Below are 23,966 nucleotides of genomic sequence, written 5' to 3'. Positions count from 1 at the left end.
AGTTAAAGTTGACATTTTAAAAGACTGAGAATTCCTTTATTTTTCATGACAGGAAAAAGATAAAGCAGAAGAAAGTGCCACTCAGTTAGCATGGATTAAATATTATCAGGAAATATCTGTCTGCAGCACAATATAGTAGATTTATATTTTTCAAAAAGATGACACAGCAGATTTGAGATTAAAATCACCTTTAATCTCCAGAATTAATCCAAACTCCTAGATACCTTTAGGTAACATCAATCCAGTTCAAAGCAGGTTTAAGAGCCACATCTCTGGATATTTCCTGCAGCTGACCAGAGAAGCTCCAGCACAAATTAAAACAACATGTCCGGGCAGGCGACCAGTGCATCAGAGGTAAGGGAGCACAACCTGGACAGAAGGTCCAGGGCTCGGAGCCACGGTCAGAGCGTTAGATTTAATTACCAAGCACACACACAGCTTGATCTCCATAATCCATCTGCTGGAGTCAGCTCCTCTGGACACCGAGTCGTCCTCCTGAAGGACAGGAGGGAGGGCCAGGAAGGGGTGGAGGTGACTGCTCTGTAAATGAGGGGAGTCCTTCAGCTCCCAGTGTGGACCCAACAGCCTGTGGAGGGGGGTCTTCATCTGTGGCCATTAGATGTAACGACGCTGCCAAACGGAGCGAGGAGCGTGCCGCATCGATCTGGCAGACTCAGACGTGCAGTGCCCCTGGACGAGCCATGCCAAGATAACGGCGAAGTCACTGAGTCCTTGCTGCCCAGCTGTTGCCTGGCGAGGGGTGCAAGGCGGGAGGCTAATGTTGTTTTATTTTTAGGGGAATCGTTAATTACAGAGGGCGTGATTTGTGATGGGCATTTTGGGGTGTGTTGGTTTTGACTTGTTCTTCAAAACTCAACTTTTCCTGCTGTTTTTGTCTTCCTAACAGAGTCAGAATATGGAATATTACCTGGGATGTATTCACAGTTTTCAGTAACAGCTGCTGCATCTCCTATTCATCCTGTTACTCCTGCAAGTGCTCAGGACAAATGATTATCGATTTATAGTTGATTATTATCTTGACTAATCAACTAATCACTAAGTCTATTGGATTTTTCATGCAGTTTCAATGCAGAGACATTATAAAGAAATGCATAAAATTTATGAAATATACTTTGTTTTTCTCGCATGCCTCCACATATAATGGCGAGCATATTGTTTACTGATTGATTGGGGACCATGTTTAACAATAGCAAAACTATATCAAAACATGCATTTACAAACAGACTACTTGTGCAGTATATTCCAAGTCTCATTTATCCAGCAGGCTGTTCTCATTTTTTTTTTTTTTCGTATATCTTCCTACGAAAAGCAGTGCACCCAAATTCATACATATCCCATGTATTTTGAGAGGCTTTGATCACGCGATGGTAGTAAACGAGGAATCAGTCCTGACCACTGTGAGGTGGCAGGTTGGGGTGGTGGATGGGTGGCACAACACATGTTTTTCACCAGGGACTTTCTGCTGGAGTCACTTGTTTGGATCTCTGTGAACTTCACATTTTAAGGTACGTCCTCACCATGTTTCTCGCAGATTTGTAGGATATCATATGAACCACTCTCTGATAATACATCGTACCCAGGCAAATGCTCAATTCTTCCCACACACATCTTCACAGTTGGTACAGATCATGAACAGTAAACTGAAGCACATAGAGTTCATACACAATCATTATTTTGTCCTGTATGAATGTATACTTCACTGTACATACCATAAAATTTTAATTAATGGCCCAGGCTATTATTTGCTTAAATCACTGAAATCAACGTGACAATATTTGGGACAGGCATCTCCATAGGACAGGCCTTAAATTCCTTTTACACAAAACTGTTAATCAGCAAACATCGGGGAATACAATCACATTGTTTCTTAAAACCAGTTTGAATATTACTAAATTACTAAATTAGGCCTGAGAAAACATATGAATCATTCATTTGATCTGGCTCCAGAGAGAGAGAGAGAGAGAGAGAGAGAGAGAGAGAGAGAGAGAGAGAGAGAGAGAGAGAGAGAGAGAGTGTTATGGCACACGAGGATTACAGCACACGGCATATCTACACAACACCACTTTATCTTGTTAAAACAATACCCACAACTTGGATTAATTTTTTTGAAAAACCCTTTTGATTTTTTTTAAACAGAGGACCCTTACAGACTAATGCAATATGAATATATATGAATAACTTACAGAAACATAATTTGAGGCAGCCAACAACCTGCTTTTACACATCCAAAAAAAATTTCTATAAAAAAAACAAAGGAACTCTTTGGCAACTAGACCGGGTGTCTAATTGAAGCAGGCGCTAATTTGACAAATTGTGTAGCCACACCGGGCTAGTAAAAGGGACTAGGCGTTTAATTGAAGTTTTGACTTGATTGACTTCATTATCCATGCTAACATTAGTAAATTGTGGTGGGAATGCTGAAAAGCTGACACTACACTGCATTGTTGGCTTAAATGTGTAAAAAGAAGTTGTTGGAAATAGTTGGAAAATTGGAAATGGGTATAATTTGTATAAATGTCACTGAAAAGATGAACAGTACTATTAATGTTAAAAAGAAGTAGAATATTTTAAGGTTTTGTTTCGAAAAGCTGACAATACACTGCATCGTTGGCTTAAAGGGAAACATCATCTTAATCAAGAATTTCAATGTTTTTTCCTTGGCCTAAGAAAGTTTAATCTGTATTTGTGAACATCAGCTTATCTTTCTCCGAGCCAGAAACCACATAAGTGTCAAACTTTTGATGTCATTGACTATTGAAATAACATATATGAAAATTTAAAATCGATGTAATTCAACGTTAAAATGTGTACGAAAACAGCAAAGTAGTTGGAATAGTTGGAAAGGTGAGAAAAGGTTTAATTAGTTATATGTCATTGAAAAGTTGACTAATACCAGACAGGTATGAAAAGATGTGTAACAGCTTTGAAAGAAGTTTCTAGCTGATAGTATGAATAAGTAGAGAAGTTGTGTACAAATGCTTTATAAAGACTGAAAATGTCCAAGTCATGTGAGTGTGTGTGCGTGTGTGTGTCAGACTGCACTAATTAGCTCAGCTGAGGTGTATCCAGCTGTAATCAAAGGTTGTGATGATGATGGTAACTGCTAAGTGACTCCTGGCTCAGAGAGATCATTTCATAGAGATTAAGATGAGGCGCACCTCTTCTACTCCTGTTAGCCGGTAAAAAAAAAAATGTAACTCATAGCCTATCACTTAATTATTCTAACCCAGAGAAAGACTCTGCTGAAGACAGTGAGTAAAAATTTGTATGCACAGTGTCAAAATAGGAGGTTAGAAAACTGGCACTGTCTGCTTTCCTCTAGAAATCTCTGGTCTCAGTTAACATGAAGGTCTATGTGGTAGTTGCTTGGAATTCATGTCATTTTCAGGTTACATTTCCAAATATGTGAGCTGGTTTGCCTCCATCGCTACATTGTATGAAAGAGCACAAATTTTGACCAAAAATGATGAGTGACAATTGTGGGACTGAGAGTGAGTTTAATTTGATTTTTGAATAAGATTTTAAAGCTCCTCTTTAACCTAGCTGTGATGTCACTCTAACTCTGATTTTTCATCAAATAAATATTAATGTAAAAATGCGAAAAGTTGGATTTTACTAAGCTTCAAACAGCATTGAAAATTTTAAAAGCTTAAATGGAATTCAAATGTAAAAAAAACACCAAAAAAAAAAAAAAAAACCAGCGTGTATGAAAGAGTTTGAATAGATTTTCTAGCTGAAAGTATGAGTAATTACATAAAAGTTGAAAATGCATGAAAAAATTTGAAGGTGTGCTCAGACAAAATGCAAACGAGAATTTTTGAACATTATTCACATAATTGTTGAGTGTGTGAGTGTGAGTATGAGAATATTTCACAACTTGCAAATATTTCAGCAGCTGTGCTAACAGTTGTGCTAACTAGCTGGGGAAGGCAGTTAATGCTAACGTTAGTGCTAACTTGGTTCGTAATGAAGTACAACCGATAGCTGAAGTGTACGCAGTTTTGTTGAGTTTTGCTGTCTTGATTCAAGCTTTTTTCAGACTGCTTCCAGGAGACTGCTTCCAGCATTCATACCCAATAAATTATATGAAAATCATTCCCACCCTCCACCATTTCAAATACTGACTTCTGCATGAAATGCACATTTTTCACTTGGTCCTATTTGTATAGTCTTGAAAATTGAGCCAACAAAATCGTAACACACTGTAAATGTCACGTCATAGTAAACAATCCCAATTTGAGTTTCCCAGAGATAAAGGTTTTATCTCCAAATGTTTTGTCTGGTGCAAAACCCCAAAATATTTATTTTACAATAATATCAAACAAACCTGGTACTGATCGCCAAATCCATTAATCTACTATTCATTTCAGCCCTTATTAGGGGCATGTAGGTTTTATTTCAGTCTAGATTATTAAACTAGTTGCAGGGTTCGAGCCTGTGACATCTATGTTATTGCTCATATAGTACATGCTCTAAGATTGCACCTCCATTGGAAATGATACAGATAACATGCAAATATGATATGGAACACCATCTTCAAACAACTGCTACTATGGTAATTTTCTATTAAAAATGAAAATATGTATTTTTCATTTCTAAACAGTCTAACAGTGACAGTGCACCTACAGGCGACTCTGCAGATATTCCAGCTCTTGGTCAGAGCTGCAGCCCGGTGGACATTACCCTTCTGCCGCTGACATTCGATCACTGCTAAATTTTCTCCCCTCCGGTCGAGTGGAGAATGATCTGATTATCGCTTGAGTGTGCATCTTTAAGAATGGCGCGGCGAAAATGGAATGGCAGTGGTGAGATGAGAGAAGTTAATGAAATGTACCTCAGGTTGAATACCTTGAGGGATAGGTTTGGAATTGGGCCTCTGATTAAAAATCACTCAGAAGGAGAAGTAATGCAGAGAGACAGGGTCAGGTCCAAAGACTGATTCAGTCCTCTACCTTACAGCCGCTCCGGCAGCAGAGAGCCATCCGAAAGCATTTAAGAACTTCTTTAAATATTTAACGGATTTTTTTTTTCCCCGTGTGATTATTAGCCATGAAAAAGCTACTGATTTGCAATTAAACACACACTTTTAGAGATGTTTCCCCCCTGGAGGAAGTGTCTAATTTCCTGCTATGTTTATGAAAGGGACGGTTAAATGTTAACAATGCAATCAGGGCAGAAGTAGGCTAATATAAAATGGCTCAACAACTTCCTCCAAACTGGGGCTGAGGAAGTGTTCTACATTTCATAGGGAGCCTCGGTCGGGCTGATAGAGAGGAAAATGAAAAGGAGTGATTGTGGCCAGTGGAGGGCACAGCAGGCAGGCTGCGGGGAGAGCTGGCCTATTTAAATAGGATTGATGACCTGCTGAATGTAGACCCAGCTCATACCACCTCCTAGTCCTCGTTTTCCTCACACCCTTCCAATCACGTGACGTGGGGCGGGGCTTGACTGACTCCCAAGGCCTTGGGAGAGCCGGGGGCACAGTGTGGGCTCCGGCAGGGCTTCTCACGGCGCTGTCACCGAGGCGAGGATGGATCACCCATCGCGGCGATGGCTATCACTTGCGCTAACCCAGAAATGTCAGTGACAGTAATATGAATGCCTGTAGCGAGGCTGGCCGGGACAGCCACAGTCACATAACCAACAGAAGTTATTGCTGTGCACAACAAAAATTGAATTGATGTTCACTGTTCCATACCCCTTACATTTATCCATCAGTGGTTTAGGCCAGTGTAATCTGATGGAGGAGATTGGTTGCCTGACAGTCAAATGTGTGGTCTGTTGGGAGGGGGTGGAGCAGTGTCGGTCTGTATCAGAGATTGATTATCTCCTGCTTCACAATAACAGAGAAGCTGGTCTGTCAAAATAGAAGGACAGGTCCTTTCACTGATTATGGAGGTATAAATCCTAAGCAGATAGGGAGGCTGCACGCCAAGCAAACAAAAACCATCAATCACCAGGGTGGCATTGTCGCATAGGTCTTTGATGACACTGCCTTTTGGCCTTGTGGTCGTTGGCGCGTGTCAGCGTGCATTTGATGATGCTCTGTCTTACCTTGTCTGGTGGTCTTGAAGTTGAAAGACTGGAAACCCCCGGTGAGCGCGGAGGAGTCAATGACATCCACGCCGTACTCGCTGTGGTTCTTCCTGTACAGCATGACAGCCACCACGAGGATTGCCACAGCAATGATGCCTGCTCCCAGGCCTGAGTACAGTGCTACATCACTGGTGCTGTCCATACCTGAAGCACACAAGACACATGAAAAAGGAAAGCTAATGTAAATTCTCATAAAAAAGCACGTTTTCAAATATTGGCACAGTCTAAGCTAAAATTGGGGAATAATAATTGGCTGGTAAAATAAATTAAATCAATAAAAACACTAAAGGAGGTGGAATTACCTGAAGTCTTATGACAGCTCACATGGTAACATTTTGTATTGTGTATTTCTACAGCATCAATTCAAGACAATTCATACTTTATACTTAATTCCAGTCATTTCCTCTTTGCCGTACTACACTGATAAACTTCAAAGGGAACATAGTAACCACTTCTTGTTAGGATAAAGGGGTAGGGTGGGATAAGTGTTAGGGATACATTGTACTCAAAAAAAAAAATTTTCAGAGGTACACTCCAAACTGAATATTATGAGAAACTATCAGCAAGACGGCTGCACAAGCAACAAAAGACATCCCCAAATGTATTTTCTTACCATTTCTTACCATTACCACCAAGATTACACAGGCTGTTCTCATGCACTGTTCATACATATTCCTGCGAAAAGTAACACCAAAATTCCTACATATCCCACGCAATAATGAGCCAGTAGATGTGTCTAACCCGCGCACCTGGGAAGGCTGTGATTATGTGACCAATGCACTGATGGGAGTAAAGAAGGAAGCCGTCCCATAAAGAGGCAGGATGGGAAGGTGGTGGATAATAAAGCACCAGGCTTTAGGGGTGCAGAAAAAATTTAATGTAAAATAGTATCACAAAATTTTTGTGTGGCAATATCGTATTGTCACTCAGTGCCAAGTATCATTTTTTTTTTATTGAATAAATTATTAGTATTACAAATACATATGAACAGATAAAAAAAAAGCCTGACAAAGTTTTCCTTTGGGAATTGAAAAAAGGTAATAAATTGCAAAATTTGGCAATATATTGTACTGTAATACTTAGCATTACGCAACATATTTAAAATGGCAATAATATTGTATCTTGACTTGGGTATTGTAATAATATTCTATCATGGATCCTCTGGTGGATCCCACCTCTACCAGACTCCCCCCAGGACTTTCTACAGGAGACCAGTGTCTGGAACTGTGTGGACTTGGAGTGGACGTTGAGTCATTTTAAGGTACGCTGTCATCATGTTTCTTTTCCTATACGTTATCACAGCAGCTTTACTTGCCTAAACCTAACCTCCATTACTATAAGTACATAACTTTACGTTAAGTACATAACATTAGAATAAGTATGTAACATCATACCTGGGGCACTAATTTAGAATATCATACAATCTGTTGTTTGAGAATATGTTGAATTACAATCTTTTTCTTTCTAACAAGCGTAACAAAAAGCGTAACAAAAAAATTGCCAGTACTATGCTGACTTCTTGGTAGCTAGCTAGCTAACGTTGCATTGTTATTGCTGATTGGTTCATGATAGTCCAGCAGTTTGACATATTCCCATGTTGAATTCTCCCCCGATTCATGGCAGGGATGCACGATATTGGATTTTTTTTTGCCAGTATCTGATATGCCGATATGTAAGAACTCATTTGACCGATAACCAATACTGATATCGATATAGCCACTTTTTTCCCCACCTAATTTTAGTGATCATCAAGTCTCTTCTGCAGTGGAATTAACATCAAAATATACATGCATACGCTTATCGTGATGGCCCACCAGCAGATGGAGACATGAAATACAATGCTTTTCAGTGCATGTATTATTCATTGATTGTGCAAAATAAGGAAAAGCATGTTGGCGAGTTCTGATCTGATCTGTTCATTTTACAGGCAATATCATCCGATACTGATGACGTGCCGATATTATCATTCATGCCCCTGAAATGCCCGAACTTTAACTTAAGTCCAGCAGCAAAGCTGCTGCACAGATTGCTAACGTTAGCCTACAAAGCAGTTTCCTGTTCATGAAGCAGTGTTCTTTTTTATTTGATGACTCGTATGATCAATTATAGCGTGCATTGCCAGCGTCATTGTTAGCAACAGCAATACTATCATAGTGGTGTCTGTTTACGTAAAGGCCATCAACTACTCCTGATAGTAGGTAGTCCCATTTCAAAGGAGAGGATTTCAACCACTACCCCTTTTAACTCTGTTCCGAGGGGCAAAGGGGCACTCAAAAACAAATGATGGGACAAAAATAAGAGATGGCAATGGGCTAATACCTCTTGTTTTTCAAAAAATTTTTTTAGATACTTAAAAAAAAGTGTCCATTGTGAGTGTGACAATATTAACAAAGTGCCGTGCTAAATCAGTGGCGTTCACTTTTAAGCCATTGTCATCAAACACCAACATTTCCTGATGGTTTTTCACGTTAAAGCCTACCTGTAGATGGGAGGCTGCAAGACCTTTAATGTGAAAATTCTGGGTGAAATGTTTCATTCATGGCAGTTTAACAACGTTTGGGCAAAAGGCAAAGTGGAACACCTGACATGACTCTTGCTGTTCTGATGGAATTGGTGCTGTAGAAAAATACATCATACTGAATTTATCAAGACAGCAGTTACACCCGGAGGAAGTTTTGACTTTGCATTAACTGGGGAACAGGGGACATTAGAAATAAAGGCCTGATTCTCTTTGCCACTTCAGTAAATAAAGGCTGCGGTCACCACTTGAGAAATTACGGTATGTAAATGTGAGATTTTGCCATTAACAGAGTCTTTTCTCTTGTTTACTGTGATGAAGGCAGCACTGCAAAAAAAGAGAAAAGGCTTTTTAAGTGTTTCATATAAAAGAGTCTTGTCTTTTGTTGTATTAATAATAAGAAACAGTGAGGAGGAGATGGAAAGAAAGCAGTGGAGACAATACTGTTATTATGTAGACATTCAAGGTCAAACACAGGCAAGAGTTACAATGTGTTACTCTGGCTCCAGGATGGAAATGAAACAAGAAGAATGGAAAGTGGTAAGATGGAGCAGACCATCTGTCTTATCTCTCTATGCTACATTATGCACCACAGATAGGCATAAATGAACATGTCCAGCCGTTACTCTAAACTGTTACATATCACATTCAAGCTGCTAACATGGAGGGTGATTAGCCTAACTGCCTTTAGACCCACCGGTCTATATCCAATAGCTATGATGGATACCTCACAGTGCAAGCAGGCAGAGCCCATGCGGTGTAGCCGGGTGGTCACCAGTTGTCGCAAGGAACAATCATAGGAAAATTAATTTAGAGTATTCCTACCAGGGTGATCACTCGCCACATACCAGCTTTATGCACTCCCCAATCATTCAAGCTTTCCTTAAAGTCTGAGAAGAAGGCAGTAGGCGCAGTTTTTACACTAATGTGGCAGGCTAATGAAAGCACTCAAGCTAGCACCTGACAATCACTTAGCCGGGCTAACTCCCGCAAGTGATTGAAAGCCGCCACAGGAATATGAGGACAGCGCCGTAAATTGGTCAAATTAGCTCGTTTGCAATGATTACAACCCATTAATCCTCCACAACACAACACATGTTCACTTGTCACAACCAATATATCTCCTGGCTCAAAGCAAAAGCACAGCTGTGATGTCACGCTTGTCATAAAAGTCGGGCACTGAATAATGACATGAATACATAATGTGCATTTGCTGGGTTAAAACAGGAGTTGCTCGGATCAAAGTGAACTAAATGGTGGTAATTCATGATGTTTCTGGTTCCACAGTGTGTACTGGGAGAATGCAAACGCCTGTCACTCATTTTTCTGCTAACTTTAAACTTAGAATATGTCATCTCTTTCCCCCCAGAATTCAGGGCAATATATGTATTAGTGGCAGTCATGGGGGCTAGGAGTTGAAGATGAAAGAAAATCCACAGAGGAAGACTCACTTTGAGGTTTAACATCATGTAGCAGCTTTCGATCTGCAAAGACAGAGAGATAGAATGAGACAAAGAGGAGAGAAAGTGGTGATTAAAGTCCGAGCCTCTGTGAAGTGACTAACAAGTGCGGTTTTAGATCCAACACCCTGTGTAGAGAGAAGCTCTTCTGCTGACTGTGCTCATTGATGATATACAGTATCTGATAAAGGCCAGGCAGGCATCATTACTGTCTTCATATCACCATAGATAAAAGTGGTGAGGTGCAAACTGCTTAAAGGCTTGGAAATACCTCTGAGTGGGCTAATACTCTCCAAACACAAGTCCAAAACACAAGAGTGACTCATTTAGGAGGGATGAAGTCACACACTTGTCTACCTGACTTTCTCAAAATGTATATTATGCAAACCAAAATCAACGTTATACTCAAGAGCACATTTTAGTAGGGCTGAACAATTTGGGGGGAAAAATTTAAGCTCTTTTTTCACATACTGACTATAATTTAAATCTTAATTATTTTCTATAACTTAAACTCCGTGTTTTTCAAGGTTCTGTATGCGACATTCAGAGCATTAGAGGGATAGTTTGGATTTTCTGAAGTGGGGTTGTATGAGACACTTATCCATAGTAAGTGAATGACATACAGTAGATGTCAGTTGGTATGCCTCCAGTTTAAAGAAGTAGGTTGGAGTCCGACAAGGAAGCTAAACAACATACTGCGGTGGAGAGGGACGTAGCAGCAAAACATGTTTTCGCCACTTAAAAAAGGTCCCACTTTAAAAAAAAAAAAAAAAACAAAAAACTATTTTAGTTTATTTATATGCAACACAGAGTATTTTCACAGCTTTACCTTTCTGTCAGACAGCCTATTTTGATGGAGAAGCCTGAGCTGGGGGCTAGCAGCTAACAGTGCTAACTCCATAAACAGCACTTAACAATTGCAACAGTGCTGACAGCGCTGACAGTGGCTACGGTTACATGATGGCTTCTCATTCAGAATGAAATAAATCTGAATGAAATCATTTGGAATTAAAGTTTTTCCAGGTAGTTTACATGGGAAATAATCATTCTGAATGAGTGTTTACACGGGAGATCAGTTTAATCGCCTTTATTCCGGTCTGCGCAAGGTTTGGGGCAGGGAAGGCTTCTGATTGGTTAGGGGGCTGGGCGGATGTTACGTGTTTACGTTTACCGGAAGAAAACAATGTAGTCCTCGCTCCGGATAACAAGATGATTGACGACAATGTTCTTAGTGCCTTTTTCGGGCTTGTTTTGCTTATATTCTTGAAGCAGCAGTACGACAACAACCTTGTTCTGCTAATACTTCGTCTGTTGAGGAGGAGAAGGGAGGTAGAAGGTTGAAGAAGTGAGATAGAAGACCGTGCTTTGGCGAATAGAAACCGGTGAGTGCAACGAGTCCAACTGCTCTATCTCAGCCCGTTGCTATGCGTGCTATATACATCATTGCCAGAAGGGCAAGGAAACGAGCATGCGCAGAAAGACCGGAATGAACTTAAAGAGGAATGAGCGTTTACATGCACACAAAATTCTTTCATTCAGAATGACAAACAGAATAAACCACCCCCTTTAATCAGATTTAAATTTCAATCGGAATGACCGTTTACATGACCACTTTTAATTGGAATGGCCTTTCATTCCGAATGAAAGTGGAATTAAACTGTCCATGTAAACGTACTGACTGTTAACCAAGGGGAACTTGAGGGTGGATGTTAAGACTGTGCAGTGACACAGTCCTAATATCAGCGGTGGCCTGAGCTAGCTGGTGTGATACACACATGCACTAACATGCACGTGTGGCACCAGACTGCCTTACCACAACAAACAACAGATAAGTCTGGATTACAACACACAAAAAGCTAGGCAAAGTTCTTTCTCTGGCCAGGATGCCATTTCTCCACTATATCTTTACATTAAAAAATAGTGGTTTGCAGCTATATTAAAGGGACAGTTCAGAACCGCTGGCTCAAGCACCCCCATGTCGAGAACTATGTCCAGACAACTCTTAGACTCTGAATTTTGCATAGAGACCCTTTCAAATCAGAAATCCTGTGGTTTTATGAGTTCCATTTTTTTGTACAGTTTTGCTTGTTGGAGTCCTCCCAAGATTCTTTATTTCAAAAACAACAAGGTCACTGTGCTTGTTTTCCATTACAAAAACCTGTCAATTAAGCTAGTGCAACATTATCCAAAAAAAAAAAAAAAAAAAAAATTAATCTAAAAGTGGTGTAATCTTTATTAATCTTTATTTATAGCTTCTAACTTGTCCACTCATGATGACAGTGTTGCTAGTCAAGTCTTACTGCTGGCAGTGCTCAGGACAAGCTAATTTACACATTCAGAGCCTTTTGGGGATAAGCGTATGCCTATAAATGATATGTTGTGCTTTAAAGTTTAAATGGGAGATCTAAATTTGAAAAATACATGTTTTTCCTAGTACCTGTAGTGATGAGTGTTGGAAATATCAGCTGTAAGGATTCTGCCTTCTCTCCAGTATAATGGAACTAGATGGCACTCAGCTTGTGATGCTCAAAGCGGCAAAAAATAAATTTGAAAAACTCAACAGCAATGTCTCTTTTCAGAAATCATGACCCGGTTACTCAAGATAATCCACAGACCTTGTTGCATGTTGTGTGTTTATGTAGGAACTAGCTACTAGCTACTATGTTCTGTCTAACAAACTACACCCTCCAACCATATGATTGCGCTGAAGAAAGTGTGCATCTACTCATGGATGAGAGGATCACTAACACCACAGCTCAGCCAAGGAGGACGCCATTAATATTTATATCGTGCTGTTACCAGCATGAGCCTCTTGTCCATGAGTAGGTGCACTCTTCCTTCTGCGTGGAATTACGGTTGGCGGGTGTAGTTCGGTAGAAAGAACAGAGGCTTGTTCCTACATGAAACTGCTCACAACAAGGTTTGTGGATTACCTTGAGTGACTGTGTCATGATTTCTGGAGAGAGAGTTTTTCAGATGTATTCTTTGGTGTTTTGAGCACCACAAGCCGTGTGCCATCTAGTTCTGTTATATTGGAGAGAAGGCAGACATCTCTACCGCTGATATCTCCAATACTTGGCAGCTATCACCAGAATAATAAAGACTGATAAATAATACTACAGGTAAGAGGAAAAATATGTATTTTTGATTTTGGGGTGAAGTATACCTTTAAATACCTTTGCTGGGATTGGTTACCCTGTTAGGGGGAACCTTTATTGAACCTTACAACTTGTTTGACATCCACATAAACTACAAATAAAATTGTGCCCCCTGTGATTTAAAGATCTCACTCCTCAAATCACAATTTTAAAATAAAAATTAATCGTTCAGCCCTAGAGTGCAGTCATTATTCATACTAGCGTTCACACTAGTGCGTAAAACATTCAACTTTTTAAGTCATTGCATGTGCATGACCCAAACAGTGCAATGACATTTCATTCAAAACGTCAAGCATCATTCAAGACTGAATGTCTCCACTTCTTACCCTGTGACAGATTCAGTATGACATACAATACGTCAAGTGAGCAGCACACAGGAAGAAGAGCGCTGACATTATCATGCACTGAGCATCTGTGTCAATCCACAGTGTGATTTCTTTCCAACACACATCTCCTGTTCAAACATGCATGTGATGATTTGCCATGTTACTGTGAGTGTAGGCTATATATGCTGATGATAATTATAGGAAAATGATTAAAGTGATGATGATGATGATGATGATGATGATGATGATGATGCCCAGCGGGGGAGAGAGGCCTTACTCTGGGTACATAGTCCATCTGTGCAGTTCTCAGTGGCCTCGCTGTTCCCTTCACACATCTTGCCTCGGTGTCTGGGTGCTGGGGAGTTGCATTCCCTACTTCGCTGCTTCTCACACTGGCTGCTGCATACGGTCCATTCACTCCACTCGTCCCAGCCTCCATCAACTGCAATATGAGGAATATAAACATGTGGACAAAGAGATACATATTCTGTACAGCAGTGTGTCTGAACACATACCACATAGGAAAACAGAGAGGCAAGAAGAAATCATTTGAAGAGGTATGCAAAAGGCAGATATTGGTAAGTTAAGGCCCGTTTCCACCACAGGAACTTCGGGGTAATTTTTCAAGGCCAGGGCCGTTGGTGCGTGTCTCCACCGCAGGAACCACCCCCGAAGGACAGAGTTCCGGAACTTTTACAGGGGCTAAACAAGTCCCTGCCTCGGAGTAGGTACTCAGAACGGCCCTGAAAAACTCCTGGCTGGAGCTTGGGGATTACTTGGTGCTGATTGGATATACTCAAGGCGGAATGTGACATCAACAGAAAGCAACAAAATAGCCGGCATTTTTAAAACTCAGGAGACGAGGGTAGCTCGTTCATAGCTTCCACCGCCATGTAAACAAACTCAATAACCAGTCCGTGAAAAACTTTTTTTTTCCAGCGGATATCTTAGTTACAACATGATTGAGCTAGCAAAGCAGTTTTGTGTTGCTATGCGTGGTATTTATTCAGTTTTGGGAAATCACGATGTCTAGAAAGCATCAGTAGTGGCTGCAGCTGACAGGGACAGCTAACAGCAGCAGCAAAGCTAACATCAGGACGTCATCTGTTGTCTAGAAAGCATCAGTAGTGGCTGCAGCTGACAGGGACAGCTAACAGCAGCAGCAAAGCTAACATCAGGACGTCATCTGTTGTCTAGAAAGCATCAGTAGTGGCTGCAGCTGACAGGGACAGCTAACAGCAGCAGCAAAGCTAACATCAGGACGTCATCTGTTAAAAGACTAAGACATCTGCTGGAAAAAATATTTTTTTCACGGGCCACTTTGAGAGTTTAGTGAGTTATTACAGACACCGCTATTGGCTAACAGCTAACAGCGTCCCTATGCCACTACGTCGCCCCGGTCAAAATGGTCACGCAACGATTACATCACATCCAGAGCCCGGTAACTTTACAGGAACCTTCCTCCTACTCCGCTCTCTCAGTGGAGACACGGCGGTTTAGAGGGCCGAGCGAAAGGACGTTCCTGTAGTAGTTCCTGCCCCCCAAATAGTACCAGGAACTTCTTCAGTGGAAACGGGCCTTTAATAGCTGTGTTCCATTAGCACTAGTAAGTTGGAATTTCTGAGTTTCCAGTCAAAATTTTTTAACCCTGTGAAATCCGATTTTTGATTTGGAAAGTTAGAGGGACCTCACCAACCCCAACCTCAAATTCCAACATGGCTGCTCTGTGCATCAGTAGTAGTAAAAGCTGTGTTCATCAGCTCTTCTGTCTTATTTGTGTATCCTTAAAACAGGTGTACACACAGGAGGGCAGCACAGTCTGTGCAACAGCAATGATTTACACTGTGTTAGTCTCCTCAGCTCTGATTGGTTGTTTTCATTCAGGCACAGTGGACTCTTGCAAACGTCATTAGGAGAACTAGGAGGAGCCAGAGGTACTTGATATTTTCATAGATTATCCATCTAATGTACTACTGTCAGGATATAGGGACAGTTTTAGCAATTATGACAATAAGTTTTTTTTGTTTTTTTTTTTTTACAAATGCTACCCATTTGACCTTTAAACATTTAAATGTTTCCTTAGTGGGCACACACACACACACAAACATATTCAGTATGATGCACAATGCAGAGAGTAATGTGATGGTACAGCTTGGGAGACATTTTCTCCCCATTAACCCCCCGGCCTGTTTATATAATGGGATTTGATGCAAGGCTATGAAACGAAGACAGCCTGGTGCATGCTAATAACTGGGATTCCTCCACCATGCCTTGTCATCTGATCAAGGAAGAGCTCATTATGCTTAGCTTAACAAATACTGGAAGACCATATGGCGCCTGAAGATTTTTTGGCAGCAGCTGCAACGCCCATAATGCAGTCTTGTGGGTGGTGGAGAAGGTAATTTTCTTTTGTGATGTTCCATAGGCCCTACCTACACTCCGCATGTGTTTGTGGTTTCTTCTCAGCTACTTGAAATGCAAATGATGTGTTTGTATGTTGCAGAGAGAATGCTGAATGCTTCTGAGTTTGACCGCAGTGGCTGGTGAGTGTATGCATATTGTTTCTCTCCTGACAGTTCCCCCATGACTTGTTGCTCTGATTCTGTTGAATGAGCTCATCTGCCTACTGGTAAACAATAGATACAGTCTGACAAACTGTAATGACTGCAAAATTCTGAATCACTTTTAAAACCTTGTGGATACTTTCCATAATCCAAGCTTCATTTCTTTTCTTTTCTTTTTTTTGCTGCTCACTGCATTCTTCATGTCTAGCTTTGTAAATTGGCTAGTTATCAGATCCTCATTAATTTGTTTTGGTGTCATTATTGTAGCTTTGTGATTTTTGTGCCCTTCTTTTTCTTAGTTCAGCCAATTTTTCTGGTTGAATCTAATTCCAAAAACATCTGAATATTTATTTTCTACAAAACAACCTTCTGTGTTAAAAAGGCAAATGTTAAAAGTTTTGCTGAACTCACTATAGGTTTAACCCCTAGCATGTTACATAAACTGGCAATAGAGAGTAACACAATGATTAAAAAAAACTGTTACTGTAGCTGTTAGGTCTAATGATTGTACCTGTTATTATGTCTTGGCTTCAAGCCTCTGCAGTGGCAGCCTGGTCTAACTCAGTCTCATTACGACAAGTCTGTCTGCAGTCTTTCTGCAGAGCCCATTGATGAAACATCATTGACTGTTTTATCTCTTTCAGCTATAGCACAATGATCTTCCAGATCTAAAAAGCCAAACTGAGCCTGTAAAAGTGAAGACACTTCACAGGTCTGTACATGAAGTTACCCCTGTAAAACTTTCTTATAACACCAGAAGTGGAAGTCATCCTGTTAAAATTTATTAGGCGTACATTTCAGGGTGGGGGGTTGGGTGGGGGACATGACCTCTTCAATATTTAGAACAGTTGCAACTGTCCCACCAAATCAAAAACATTAAGTAGGAGAGGACATTTATTTTGACAAAATTAAAGACATTGACACCAAAAATTGATGTGGAAAAAACACTAGGTGCATAACATTCTCCAGAATGCACAAACTTAAGTGTTTGAACCCCAAACTTTTTGCCAGAAAAGTTTGAGGTTCTAGCATCCCCATAATTAGTGAATGCATTTTTGAGTTATGGCCAAAAGATGTATTATACGGTAATAGTGACCTTTGGCCACCAAATTCTAATCACTTTATTCTTGAGTCTGATTTGTGCCAAATTTGAGAAAAATCCCCCAAGGCTTTCTTGAGATATTGAGATCACGAGAATGAGACAGATGCAAGGGTCACAGTGACCTTGACCTGTAAAATCTAATCAGTTCATGATTAAAACCTAGTGAATGTTTGTGCCAAATCTGTAAACAAAAAAAAAAACAAACAAAAAAAAGAAATTCCCTCAAAGTGTTCTTGAGACATCTTGTTCTTAAGAATTAGACAGACAAGGTCACAGTAATCTTGACCCTTGACCATCAAAATTTAATCAGTTCATTGTTGAGTCCACATGGACATTTGTGCCAAATATCAAGAAAATATCAAGGCATTTCTGGGATATCGTCTTCACAAAAGGAGGCAGGAAAAACCCAAAAGCATGATGCTCCTGCCATGGCTAATGCTAGTGCAGAGACGTAACAAGGTTAAAGAACAAGGAAATTCCTCTGACATTTTTTCTTTTTTGCTGAATCAAAAACATATCAGCCATTAGTCACAGTGTCGTATCGAACCAAAATGGGAGTTTTGTGAACAGTTACACCCCTACAAGTGTTTATGGCAAAAAGAAAACCAAACAAACAAAAGAAAATGGTGTATTTGGAATTACTCAAAAACACTGCAAATGCTGCTGTTCATTGTGAAGAAGGGTGTCAATCAGTGTATAGGTGTAGCTTAATAATGTGTTTTGGACAACTTATTTATAGTGAGACTATTTGACTTTTGCTAAATAGCTGCTACTGTGGCACTTGCAAAATAAGTATACTAAATTCCTGTTTTCTACTTCTCTTTTAACAGATGTGAAAATTACAGTCATCCAACACTACACTTGACAGGATGATGATTCATATGTGTCAGGAATCTCAATTTAATATTAAAAATACAGGAAACTAGTGAGTGTTTACTACATAGGAAAGGATAAAAAATTATTTCAGACACAGTTCAAGATTTCTGTATCAGTTGCTTTAAACAAATAATTGTTTGGTAACCTGAGTGAGAGGGAGTGTAATGGGACTAGGAGCAGGAAACAATAAACATCTTTACTCATGGATGGCGTGTAAAAATTTCAGCCCAGTCATCAGAAGAAAATGTTGGCATTGTACGTTTTTGCAAACCATGGATATTACATTTGTACTTTTCTTACCTTTTTACATTTCATAAGTATCACATGAATGTTTCTGAAGAGACAAAGTATATGAGCTAATTTTGTCATCTGGAGGTGGAGGGGATAGCGGATGGCTTCACACCTCGGCAAGATGCCTGCTAAGCTGTAGACCACTGCTCGAGACCAACAACCAACAAAAATGGGTTTTTTTTGTTTGTTTTTTAAGCAAATTATTGCAGTGTTTTCATCAGCTTTTCAGAAACAAATGTGGGTGTTTCTTGAGTGACAACGCAATTTTTTTTCAGTGGAGATAGTGTCATGAAAAGCAGTTATTATTGACCAAGGCATTGCTGTATTTCCTTCTGGCATGGTGCCATGAAAAGCAGTTGTTTTTTACAAAGACATTTACGGCCTCTCTAGCCATGACTGTGCCACCAAATTCGGCCTTGTTAAGCCCAAACGTGAGCTTTTTCTAATGATAATCTAGTGCTTTTTGTGCCTCAACCCAACCACAAGTTAACCACGCCATTGATGAAATGTAAAGAACTGTGAAGTTTCAACATATCTGCCACATAATAATGTACAAAGGTAATGTATCCATGGTTTGCTGAAAAGCCAACTTTTTTTTCTGGTGAATGGGTTGAAAAATTCACATTTCAAATGTAACTGTAATCTCCCACAATCCTCTTCATATTACTGTGATTTCCAGTGCAAGAGATGATGGTATCTGATACAACTGGTAGGCTGAGATTACTAAACTATTGTCTGTTTCGGTGTAGATGTCATTCTAACAAATACACAGTGGGACAATACGGTACACAATGTGCATTGACTAATCACCTCTTCTCAATTAGCATTCCAGTCTTCACAATATGAGCTTTATTTCTGTCAGTATTCTCTTCTCTCTTTGCCATTTCTTGTTAAGTGGCTATGTGCCTGGTCATGATGCGGCCTCTGACCTCATCCATCCTCCGTGCTCTCCCTGCACTCAGGCCATCATTAAGGCAATGCTCTGGGCTGGCTTGTCAGAACTGGACAGGCTTGTCAGTCAGCAGCTCAGACAGCTGGGCTCATCGCTGCCTATGCTTCACTCCTGTCCGCATCTCCTTCCTCCCACAAAGACATGGATCAGCCCTGATAACAGAACGACACCCCGCCTCCTTCTCTGCTGCATGTTACCTCGGCCATTTTGTGAGGCCTCTGGACCATGGTGGTGGCACAGGTCTGCGTAGCTCTGCTTAAGTAGGATTCTCATTTATTTTATTTTGCACTTAATTTTTTTTTATTTTTATGTGAACTCCACACTGAAAACATAACCCAGCCTCCCCCTCTCTGAAGGCAGCATTTTAAGGTTGACAGCTTTAATTGGCAGTGAGAGGCAGCTAGTTGAAAACTTCAAGACTGGCACATCAGTCAGTGTCTAGAAATTTCATTTTTTTGTTTCAGACTACAAGCCAGAAAGTGAGTTTTGAAAGGCAGACGTTACAGCCACCTTGAAAAGCAAAAGCTGAGTCATTGTTATTGATCACCCACCTCATCAGACTTATTCCTGCACAGAAATCCAAGGCGGCTGACAGTGTCATTTTCACTGCCACCTCCATAAAAAGATACATGTCGCTGGCAATTTTAACTAGAAACCATGTGTGTGCATAAATACAAAGCCTGGATGTAAAAGTTAGATAAGCACAACATAAGAAAATGATATTCTCTCACCTTTATGGATTAAAGGAATGAAACTGTAGCACATTATTGTTTAGTACTAAAGCTAAGAGCTGCATTAAAATATCTGTTTTTTGAAAACTTCATTTATGTGACGTCATGCGGCTTGCCAGGTTGTTCTAATTCCCAGGACGTCAAATACAGACCCTTTGTCATGCCCCTCGCTGTGTGATACTGACGCTAAAGGCAACTCAACGTTGTTTTAATGTAATGCTACGTAACTTACATAGAGACGTGACATACTTAAATCGCTCGACTCGCGTGAGGCACTTGCATTAGGTTACTTACTTTTTTTAACCCAAAATACGATGTTTTTCTCTCACCCAAACCAAGTGGCTTTGTTGCCTAAAATAACCTGCGACCATTTGACAACATTAATCACGTGTTATGGATTTCACTCAGAAGACAGCTGTGTAGGCTGTAGAGCCGAATTTGGCTGTTCAATATAGTGTTGTCACGATACCAAAATCTTTGTTTCGGTACCAATACCAATATGAATTTCGATACTCTTCGGTACTTTTCCTAAGGAAAAGTCCTTTTGGATACAAACCTTTAGAACAATAAATAGTAGCGGTGTAACGGTACCAAAAAAATCATGGTTCGGTAAGTACCTCAGTACGGGCGTCACGGTTTGGTAACTCAAATGTTCCACCAAGTTTGTGTTGTCTCGTGTTGTCTCCCTTTGCGAGGCAGACTGTCTCTTGTCTTTTTTTCACGTGCCCCAGCTGCGAATGTTGATACAGGTGTTGTCATACACACCACTTGCACAATCTGTGCTCCAATAGGAACAAGAAAGGCGTTTGTGTGTATAAATGAGTAAAATAAATTAACTAAATTAATAAATTGAATCAGTTTCAAAGTACCGGTATTTTCCGAATGCAGTATATTACCGTTTGGAATACTCTAGTACCGCGGTACTATTTTAGTACCGGTATACTGTGCAACACTAGTTCAATCTGAATATTCGACTATTCATTACCATTTCTCCATAGTGCGTTTGAGAGTTTGAATGGGATTTGGTGGGACATTCAAGGCTGTGATGCTTACGTAATATGGTAAACAAGCCAAGTTAGCCCTCCAAGTGAATGCATGCTGACTATGCTAACAACAGATGGGACAACAGATTGAAACACACTAGTTATATTAGGAAATAGTTTTTTTGAAGCCATTGAGCTCCTTAGCACAACAGTTCATAACTGTTTTTGTTATTGTTTGCTAGTGCATGTCAAATATGCTTTATCCTTAAACATCACTTGTTTTTAATTTGCTATCTAGAGATGTACCGATACCACTTTTGACTTCCCAATTCCGATTCCGATCCCTGAACCTCAGGTATCTGCCAATACCGAGTACCGATCCAGTACCAGCGCGTAAAATAAAAATGCATGGGATATGAATTGTTGTATGACTCAACTCCTAAAACTCTATGTAAAATATTAAGAAATAAATACATAATGGTAGAATGAATGCCATAAAACTTTTTTTATTATTATCATTATCCAGTGTTGACACAGATCAAGATACAGGTCAAAGTGCAGCCACATAATTTGTTAAAAAAGACAATTTAAAGGCTACAGCAGAATGCTTTTTAAACTCCGCTCCATTTTGTTTGCCTGTAGCGTGCGTATGCGTAATGATGTGAGGCATTATGTGGTATCAGATTGGTCATAGGCTGTACTCGCTGATACCCGATACCGCATTTTAGGCAGTATCGGAGGCATTTCTGATACTGGTATCTGTATCGGTACAACTCTATTGCTATCTGGCCAACAAGCATCTTGAATCCACCCTGTTGATCTTCCATTTTTGAATGACTGATACATACGCCCTTGGGGATGAATAAAGTTATTCTCATTCTTATTCTCAGTTATTCTTACTTCTGCCACCTGCTGGTATGGAGAGTTATTTTCTGTCACGCAGGCCCAGAATGTTTGTGCTAATTAGCTGCTGGCTGTAGTCATTCCATATTGTTCAAGTACACTTTTTGGCCAAGACAGGCGACATGAAGCGATGAAACTAGTTCTTTAATGTCGGTTTAGTGTGTCTGTGCCTTTACTGCAACTAACTGTTGATCTTTGGCATAGTGCAAAACTGTTAGCTGTTAGGTCCTCCTCGTGCATGTCTACAAGACAAATCAGGGTCCACTCATCAGCACACTGCTCTAAAATAGTGCTAAATACGAAATTACTTTTCTAACTTCATTATACTATAGTGATTATTTCTGATTCCCTCCACCTGACTCCTGTACCTCTCTCTCTCAGTTCCACATCTCCCTCTCATCCTGTTCTGGCATTCTCTGTTGCCATTAAACTAGACCTGACTGTCTGTCCCCATCTGCTCCTCGGCAGTCTGAAGCCCTGCAAACTGAACAAATTGGCACAGGGCAGGCTCGTTGGAAGACCTCGCCACCTTGTGAACCCCAGCTTTCAAGCTTCCAAGCTCCTTGGGGAAACATGACAATATGTGGAAATATGTACACTATGTACAGCATGCGTAACAATGTGCTGGGACTGACAGGTCTACAGAGGCCCAACATCTGCACAGAGGTGACAAGGCATATAAATTATACACCTTCAACATATGCCCACTTCACACATGTTGATAATGCGTATAGACATGCAGACTGTATATTCAAGCTGGAAACCATACTAACACAATATGGCAATGTGACAGACTGCTGCTACACCACTTTTTTCCAAAAACCTCATGTCCTTTGTTTTCTTTGATTTTCTCAAACATCTTCCCTTTTCCGTTTCTGTCTTCTTGTTGTCACCTACTAGTCTGGCACCTTCCGGGCCGAGCCTTTATTTGTATTCTCACACAACAGGCTGATTAGGCTGGGAAAACATGAACAATTAACCTTAGTTCTAAATGCACTGCTTTCAACACATAACCATGGATTTCACAGGCAGGAAATACGCTCACACTGAATGATTTGGCAAAGCACGCATTTAATTTCAGAAATGACACATATATATTTAAATTTTAACAGAAGTGAACCCCTTGCTTGCTCACCCTGTTTCACCTCACTGCCTCATTTGGCCATTGCCGGTGGTCTTTGCACTGGATTGAACCTGTGATGAGCAATTTATGAGTCAGTTGTTTCTGTCTGGCATAGCTCTGCAGAGAAAAGGTTCAAAGCTGACAAAAGTTTACACTTTATTTAACTGGTGCAATGTCTCTTTTTAAATTATTTATAAGCAAAACAGCTTCTTTTGAAAGGCTTTTATTGGTTTATTTTATTGGTTCCAATAATCTCCTGTTCTCTTCCCTCTTAAAACTCACCTCGTAACTGAATGTGCACAGCAGAGAAAATGTCTTTATTCCTTTGCAGATAAGACTCATTTACTATGCATGTGAGACATATCTGATTTTTTTCCGGCTAGTTTAGATCTGTCACAGATTTTGTGATTCAAGTCTACATATTCAGGCAGATATAATCTTATTCCCTGAGTAAAACATCAATGGAAACTGTTTTCTAGAGCAAACCTGTGGCCTGTCATATACATCTAATTTGCATTACTAAGACACATATTTCCTTTTTTTCAATCAAAAAGAGCAAGTTTGCAGAACGTATCTGCAAATTTGGTGCATTTAAATGTATAATGTTGGTGACAGAGTTGCCTAGAGTCACCTAGCTTGAGTAGCAAAGCAGGAGGAAATATGGGAGAAGCTAATTAACATAGTAGGAGAGAGGATATTTTAGCAGCGTTGCTCTAGGGAAGGCAAAGTTGGTCCCCCACTTCCAGACTGAAATATCCACCAAATGTTTGATCCTGTGACTTTTCATGTGATGACATTTCAATTTGTCCAATTATCACAGCATACCTGCAAAGCTAATGCCATTTTCATTAGCCACAGCTTT

General features: G+C 40.2%; 1 protein-coding gene across 4 annotated transcripts in view; it reads right to left on the bottom strand.

Annotated features, from left to right (window-relative positions):
• unc5db (unc-5 netrin receptor Db) overlaps positions 1–23,966 on the bottom strand; it is a 282,084-nt gene that overhangs the window by 71,576 nt on the left and 186,542 nt on the right. For 3 of the 4 annotated variants that reach the window (XM_049579875.1, XM_049579874.1, XM_049579876.1), the window contains 3 exons: positions 13,857–14,021; positions 10,087–10,119; positions 6,076–6,261 (listed from right to left, as the gene is read on the bottom strand). In XM_049579875.1, the coding sequence (XP_049435832.1) occupies positions 6,076–6,261; positions 10,087–10,119; positions 13,857–14,021 (384 nt within the window). The remainder of the gene's footprint in view (positions 1–6,075; positions 6,262–10,086; positions 10,120–13,856; positions 14,022–23,966) is intronic. The other variant, XM_049579877.1, reaches the window with a different exon arrangement.

This window comes from Epinephelus fuscoguttatus, linkage group LG6 (genome assembly GCF_011397635.1).
Source record: "Epinephelus fuscoguttatus linkage group LG6, E.fuscoguttatus.final_Chr_v1".
NCBI classification, from domain to species: domain Eukaryota; kingdom Metazoa; phylum Chordata; class Actinopteri; order Perciformes; family Serranidae; genus Epinephelus; species Epinephelus fuscoguttatus.
This window is presented reverse-complemented; position numbering and strand designations above follow the sequence as displayed.